At 41.9% G+C, this 8199-nt stretch overlaps 1 protein-coding gene across 1 annotated transcript; it reads left to right on the top strand.

The window, feature by feature from the left end:
* The first annotated feature begins 255 nt into the window (after positions 1-255).
* LOC115476730 (noggin-2-like) lies at positions 256-3761 on the top strand. The gene has a single exon (XM_030213282.1). It carries the CDS (start codon positions 1762-1764, stop codon positions 2404-2406), a length of 645 nt encoding a protein of 214 aa, XP_030069142.1. The 5' UTR covers positions 256-1761; the 3' UTR covers positions 2407-3761.
* Positions 3762-8199: the final 4438 nt, after the last annotated feature.

Here is an 8199-nt window from a genome sequence, read left to right as displayed (position 1 = left end):
CTGCACAGTGCAGTGGCCAAAGAGAGAAAAAGGAAACGAGAGGGAGAGAAGGGGATTGACTCGCAGAGAGCTTTGCATTCTCACACACAGCAGCAAAGCACATGCAGAGAGGGGGAAGCAGATACAGCCCTGCGAAATCACTGCAGCCAGAGAGCAAGCAATATAAAAAGAGACTACTAATGCAGGAGCCAAGAAAGAAAGAGGAAGACTGAGATTCCCCCCCCCCCCCCCCCCCCCCCCCGAAGGACTGGAAAATGCAGTGACAGACTTTCGGGCTCCTCTATTGGAATTGTTTTGAGCCTTCTGCACCGACAGCCCCTCACTGAAACCTGCTACTGTTACTGCTGCAGCGTCTCGGATGGTTTACACCCTGCTGCTTGCTCCGGGCTGGTCAGTCCAGAAAAGCAAAGAGGGGCGAGCCAGGAGGACGAGAAACTCAAGCACATGGCAAGTTTCTAAAACTTTCTCAAGAAGAGAGAGGGAAGGGATCTCAGCTCTCGCTGCCGCTGCAGAATGGATCGCGCTCATTGACTTTCCTGGGAATTGTGCGTGCAAATCGGTTCTTTCTTTGCATCTGCTTTCTGCAGTATCCTAGCTCTTCAAGTGGATTTGCTTTGGAACTGGGATTTCTATTTTTGGTTAACTTTTTATTTAGTTTGGCGTTTTTGGGAGGGGGCTTTTCCCTTCCTCCTAGGGTTTATTTTTCCTTACCAGCTCATTTGCACCCACAAGGCATTCTTCCTGATCTCCAGAACGCAAAAATAAATGTTTCCAAGGAATTTTGCATTAGAAGGAAGAGAACACCCCAAACACCAAAGCTAAAGAAAACATAACAAAACACTCAGCCCTTTCATCAAGTTTTGAAATCATTTGTTTGCTGGTTTTACAAAATCTGCATCTGAAAGGACAGAAAAATTTGCGAAAGTTAATGATTTCGCATCTTTTTTTTTCTTGATAAAAGCTGATAATAGCCTTTTACTACTGAACCTTCTTTTATGAATGAAGGATTCATTTGAAAAGGAAAAGAAAGACAACAGGAGAGAAATGAAGACCAAATTATATGCATCTTTTCTGCATACCACATTGGGACAGTTTGAAAATCTTTTCTGGAACGTTTAAGTTTATTTATATGCAAATATATGCGCGTATATATATATATTACTTTCTAGAGTTCCTGTTTGGCTATCAAGAAGCAGCAAATTCTCTGTTTTAATATATTTTTGCTTGTACAGTAGTTTCTTTCCACCCTCCTTTTTTTCACAGTAACCTCTATAAAGAAGTTTTTATTCTTGGGCTCCAATCTCACGCCAGACCCTGTCACACAGTCTAGACAAGTTGTCGTGGATGTAAGTCCAGCTGTCACCATGGGGATGGAGACTAGTCCTCTGTGAATTTTTTTTTTTTTTTGTAGGGGAAGGAGAGCAAGAGACGCTAAAAAGTTTAAAAAAAAAAAGGAGGGGGTTATTTATTTTGTGCCTTTTTTTGGAAGAAGGTTGTTTGACTTTGCTTGTCAATAGCTGCAACTTCTCTGGCTCCTTTGGGTTTAGCACAGGACTAATATGCTGCGCTATCACACGAGCCTCCAGTGATCTATTTAAAGTAACAGTTCTCTCTCTGGACTTTATGTCTGCCTGTTAATGCTCTGGCTTTGGCAACTAAAGGGATTTAATACTAGCTGCAGCCACCTAAAGAGAAAAGGCCATCATTATTTTCCAAAAAGTCGTTTCTGTTCGGACAAAGGAGTCTCAGCAAAGGAAAAGAATGCAGTTCTGTAAAACTGTCCTGCTCTGGTCTTGTTTGGTTTTGGTCCAACGGGGATCCTGTCAGCCTTACCTGCGACTCCGACCGTCTCCCAGCGACAACCTGCCAGTAAAGGACATAATCGAGCACCCGGACCCGGAACATGACCCAAAAGAGCAGGACCTGGATGACAGGACCTTGAGGAAAAAGCTGGGCAGTAATTTTGATCCCAGTTACATGTCGGTAGTTGCTCCGGTGCAGGTGAACTTGTCTATCCAAGATCCGCTGCACAGATTGAAAGTGCCAGGGTCGTTGCCCAGTGACTTGAAGAAGCTGGATTTGAGTGAAACGCCTTATGGAGGGCGACTCAAAATGGGCAAAAAAGCCAGGCGGAAGTTCTTACAGTGGCTTTGGGCTTACACTTACTGCCCAGTGGTTTACACCTGGAAGGACCTTGGGGGCAGGTTTTGGCCCCGCTACATCAAAGAAGGCAACTGTTTTGCAGAGAAGTCATGCTCCTTTCCGGAGGGCATGTACTGCAAGCCAGTCAAATCGGTTACCAAGACTTTCTTGCGGTGGTATTGCCAAGGCTGGTCAAGGCAGAAATACTGCACCTGGATTCCAATTCAGTACCCCATCATCTCAGAGTGTAAGTGCTCTTGCTAACCGAGAGGAGCTGAGACTGGAAGATGAGAAAAGGAGAAACAGACACACACGCTCAAAAAGAACATGTGCAGGCAGTGGGACCCTCTTGCAGTGATCAATGAATCTTTCAGCCAGTTGAGAACCGCTTTCCCCTGAAACTTGAAGAACGCATGCCAGATGCTTAAAGAACCCGTGCAGGCATCTCTGTCTCTTCCGTCAGACTGTGCTATGATGCAATTGTGAATTATTAGTATTATTATTATTGCTATTGCGTTGAGGGTTTGCCTGCAGAACAGATGGAGGATGACTGAAAAAGATGCATCTAGAAAGCAGCCTGTGCTTTCCAGTGATTGTTCCTTGCAACAGGAGACTTGTTTTCTGCAATTGGGGAACATTTCTGCAGTGAAGCACACTGGAAGGGCAGAAAGACTTCGGGAAAAGTTCATTCTGTCTGGAGATTCTCTATAGTAGAGCCCCACTGTTATCTTGTTCTCCCCTGGCCTCCCCTCCCCTCTTGCACTGTTGACGTTTTTATTTTATTTTATTTTATTCAAAGATAGGCAGAGGAACTGCGGTGCAGTAAGCCGGAAGCTACTAAAGCTTATGCCCCGTGTTCAGATGTTTTATTTTTATACAATGTATAGCAATTCTAACAAAATAAGATAAAGTGGACAGCCTTGTAAATAAATAGATTTTAAAGGAGACAAATAATTATTATTAGTAGTATAACAATGGTGAAGATGCAGCTGTTGGCTTCTCTTGCTGTTGCTGGGTTTTTTTGTTTTGTTTTTGTTTTTAACCACACAGGACCATATTTTGAACCCATCCTGAAACGCAAAGAGAAAGGGATTCTCTAAATAGCACTTCCAGTAATGGAGCGAGAAAGTTAAGGGATAGTTTTCCACTTTAAGGCAAAGCTGTTTTTTTGTTGTTGTTTTTTTTAATCCCTTTAAGATGTGGATGTTATTATGTGTTTCTCTGTGTCAGTTTTCTTACATTCTTTAATACAGATTTTTCAACAACTTCAACTAACAGAGCTGCCTAGGGGATTTTTTTTTTACACGTATAATTATTAATAATAAGAAGACAAAAAAGTACAATTTTTTTAAAAACAAATTTATAAGTGAGTGAAACCTTTGACTTTTTTGTGAACGCCTATAGAATTGTAGAAATGAGAAAAGAATATTTCTTGTATGATTTATTTATTTTCATCTTTGTGTATAGATACAAAAAAAAGCTAGAGCTTATACCAGAAAATATTGGAAATGCCTACTTGAATATTCCTTAAAAACATATCAGTGTAAATATAAACTATCATTGATACAAAAAAAAAACCCAAAACAAAAACATTTTAGCAATAAACTCTATCTTCGAAATATGCCTATGTTGCTGGAGAGATTGTGTGTTTGTGATGGTGGTGGTGGTGGGAATATTTCTTTGCACCAAGCGCAGTATTACTAGTCTTTCTAACATTTTTTATCTGGGAAGGGAGGGTAGGTTGGGGAAGGGAAAGCCAATTCTCATGCTTTTCATATAAGGTATCTGCATTTGTGAGCAACTGGCTAGCTCAATGAGGGTTAAAATTCTCTTGGATTAATTCAATTGAAATATCTGGAAAAAGCAATAAGGTCTTTGCATATCTGCAAGTTTAGTTTTAACTCCAAGTTGCTGCTAGCAGAAGCCCTGGCTGGACACAGTCAGTCTCTCTCTCTCTCTCTCTCTCCCCTTCTCCCATCTGTGGAACTTAGTTTTAAAGTTTCAGATTTCTTTCAGTGACAGACAGAGGAACAGAGGAGAGACAGGAGACAGGAGGTGGGGTGCAGGGCTTAGGAGAGTGAGAGAGTTGCTACCTGATCCTGGAGCCATTAAAATGTTTGGTATGTTTTTTTTCAACATTATCACCATACCATTTATCACCCTCCCCCCCACCCCCATGAAAATATTGTCATCCTTTGAACAACTCAAATGTTGCTTCTGCCCTCTGTTTCCAGATTTTGTTCTCTACTTTGCGAATCTTACTTCGAAGTGTATCTCGGTCAGTCCCATGTCATCTTGATTTTAGTGGTCAGTGGGGTTCCCAAGCTCTTTTTCCAGTATGACATAAGCCCATTATCAAACACTGCACGGAAAACCTATGTAATGTTTTAGAAAGTGGAAAAATCATCTTTGAGAAACAGTGAGGTGTGAACTAAATCCAAATAAATAAGTAAACGAGTTCACATAGCAAACTTCAGCTTGTTAAGGAATAGTGGCAGATACACTGATAAGGTGAAGGAATCTAGGAGATGTCCGAGATATATCAGGCTTACCCAACCTTTTTTTTTTTTTATCGGGGTCTACATTTAATATTTCATAATATTCAGAGGGCCAAGATATGTGCGTGCATGCCCATTCACACACTCCCAGGGGTATTGCTCCTGTCATGTACCCCCCCCCCCAGCCTTCATTCAATCTCTCTCTCATATACCCCCCAGCCCACAAACAGTCTCTTCCTCTCTCTCATGTACCCCCTCCCTTGCCCTTACCCATCTTCTGCTGCAGATTCTTGCCACAGGATCTCTGCTTCCTCCGTCACGACTCCTCTATCCACGAGCTTGAGCTGCTTGGCACCAGAAGTTCGCATTGGTCTCTTGGTTTCAAGTCTCGTGAGACTTGAAACTGAGAGATCCACCTGAATTTCTGGCACAGCGCAGTTCAAACTCACAGATGGACAAGTCATGGCAGGAAAATAGGAATTCTGCGGTAAGAACCTGCGTTTCCCCTCCCCCACCCCCCTGCGAAAAATTGCTGAATTTCTGCAGGCCAGATTCTAGCTGGTGGACCCTAAGTTGGACAGGCTAATGTTGCAAAAGTCTATGTTTGGACAAAGGAGATTACATTCATAGTAGAGATACATAGGACGGTTGGGTGGTTTCAGTGATGGGTTTAATTTTAGGGTTGAAGGGAAGAGTGCTGTTTCCACTGTACTGATCCTTCCAGTCATCCACCAGCATTAAGGTTAACACTCAGAGGAAACGTTTTTCATTGTCACTGGGCTGCTTAAGTTTGTAGAAGTATCTGGAAATTCACCCAGGGGTCCTTTTACTAAGGTGCACTGAAAAATGGCCTGCGGTAGTGTAGACGCGTGTTTTGGATGCGCACAGAATCATTTTTCAGCACATCTGCAAAAAAACCCGCCTTTTTAACATTTTTGCCCAAAATGGGCATGCGGCAAAATGAAAATTGCTGTTCACCCATTTAGGGTCTGAGAGTTTACCACCAGCCATTGACCTAGCAGGTAAAGTCTCATGCGGTAACCGGACGGTTATGACCTGCGTAATGACGTGCGCCAGAAAATAAAAAATATTTTTTCGGACACGCGTAGCGGACGTGCGCCAAAAATGAAAATACTGCAAGGGCTACGCAGTAGCCATGCGGGAACTCCCATTTTGTCGCACATAGACGCTTACGTGGCTTAGTAAAAGAGCCCCCTAGAGTGGGAGTGCGGGCATTAAAAAAAGAGGGAATCAAGAGGGAGATGGAGAGGTAAAAAAAAATCTCTACTTTGGGAAGTCATACAAATGGGAAAACGGAGTGAGTGCATTTGTGTGCTTTGGACTGTGATCCAAAGAGAAACATTCTTTCTCCGGGTTAAAATCATCAAGTTGAGGTAATCAAGAGAAATGTAACTGGGGAAAAAATTGACAGCTTCTAATTTTTCATTAGGCCCAATGATAAACTGGAGCTAGTCAGTAAAAACACTGAATAAAAAAACTGAATCTTGCCAATGGCATCTACTATTTCTATACCTAAATACCATAGTTTGTTAAAAGTTCTAATAGAGCCATAATATTTGTTTTTCCTGAATATATGAAATTTTAAATAGCTGGAACCTCAAATCTCCTAGTATTTTGGTATAGTCTATTTGGAGTTTCTTATCCCAATACAGAAGTTGTACAAAATCTATTATTTCTAGTCATACATTGGATAGCTTCTTATGTAACCTCGGCAGCAAATTGGCAGCATATTGCTCACCTTTCATTGGCTGAATACGTGGTGAAACAGCGGATGTAAAACAGAGTCATGGAAGAAAACACAGAGCAGTGGTCTTGGCATGTGTGTTGTTTTTTTTTTCTGAAGTTGGGTGGCTATCATAGGTTTCAACATCAAAGCACAGGTCAACAAAATATTTCATTCAATGTTTGGTGGATCAGATAATGGAATATAAATATATCCTAGATGACCTATGCTATATTATACTAGTATAGGCTGGAAGTTTTATTATATTTTATCGGACCAACATTGATTTTGCATGATTAGTTTACAGCAGGGGTTATCAATCCAGTCCTCGGAATACACCAAGCCAGTCTGGTCTCCAAGATATCCACAATGAATATGCATGAGATAAATTTGCATGCACTGCCTCCATTGTGTGCAATTCTATCTCGTGCATATTCATTTTGAGTATCCTGAGAACCTGACTGGCTGGGTGGGTCCGAGGACTGGGTTAAGAACCCCTTGTTTACAGTCATATTGCGTCTGGAGAAGAGGCCTGTAAGTCTTCACAGCCATATTGCAGTAATATCTAGAAAAATCATCATGTATATAGCATGGTCAATGCATACAGCATTGCAAAAAAATAGCTGATGGGCTTTATAATGTTTCTGGACAAAAACATTTCTACACTGAATATGAGCACAAGAAGGACAATATCTCCAGGTCACACAGCCAGTGATGATTAGAGGTATCCACTCCAGGGGAGGAATTCTACTAATGGCGCTCAAAGTTAGGCACCGGAAAGATCCGTGTTATACTGGTATTCTGCAAAAGGTGCTCTGCATGGAACATCCTTTATAGAGAACTAGTTTAGCATGGATCTCATACCTAACTGTGGGCACAAGCATTTACGCCTGCGAAAGGCTGTTATAAATGTTGGTGCCCAATTAATGGCAGTTGGGTGCATAAATGGGGTTATTCTATAACTTAGGGGTCCTTTTACAAAGGTGCACTGAAAAATGGCTTGCGGTAGTGTAGGTGTGGGTTTTGGGCACGTGCCAATCCATTTTTAGCGTACCCGTAAAAAAAGGCCTCTTTATTTTTTGCCAAAAATAGATGAGCGGCAAAATCGAAATTGCTGCGCGTCCATTTTGGGTCTGAGACCTTACCACCAGCCATAGACCTACCGGTAAAGAATCTGGGCGGTAATGACCTATGCACATCAAACACCACTTGGCACACATCCGTTACGCGTGCCAGAAATTTAAAAAAATATATATATATATTTCAGACGCGCGTAGCGGATGCTCGCCAAAATTGAAATTGCCGCGAGGGCCACACAGTAACCGGGCAGTAACTCCAATTTGGCACACATTCGGCATGCGTAGGCAACTAAGCGGCTTAGTAAAAGGGGCCCTTAATTTCTGGAACACTCCTGACCCACCCATGCCCTTCCCATGGCCATGCACCCTTTTGAGTTGCGCTATAAAATTTAGGCATGCATTCTACTGAACAGGGTGCAGGGCAGATGCACATGTAAACCCAAAAGTGTGCCAATTAACACCAGTTAGTGATTGTTAACAGCTCACTAATTCATTTGCGCGCAGATCTGGAATCCACACCCAAATTTTGGTGACCTACATAGAATCCAGGGGTAGGTTTATTATACAGTTCTCTCAATAGAAAATCTCCAAGCTTGTCTACTAAAACTGTCTAATTTTTCATGGTACCAACTTAAAAAAAAAAAAGCCCACATAATAGGTTTTGTGGTACGTATCAAATCTCTACACCAGGGAAAGTCATGAATGTAAGTAGTGTAGACAAACAAAGGAAAATAAA

The sequence above is a fragment of the Microcaecilia unicolor genome, chromosome 8 (genome assembly GCF_901765095.1).
Source record: "Microcaecilia unicolor chromosome 8, aMicUni1.1, whole genome shotgun sequence".
Lineage (NCBI taxonomy): Eukaryota > Metazoa > Chordata > Amphibia > Gymnophiona > Siphonopidae > Microcaecilia > Microcaecilia unicolor.
Note: the sequence above shows the minus strand (reverse complement) of the source record. Positions and strands in the feature narration are given on the sequence as shown.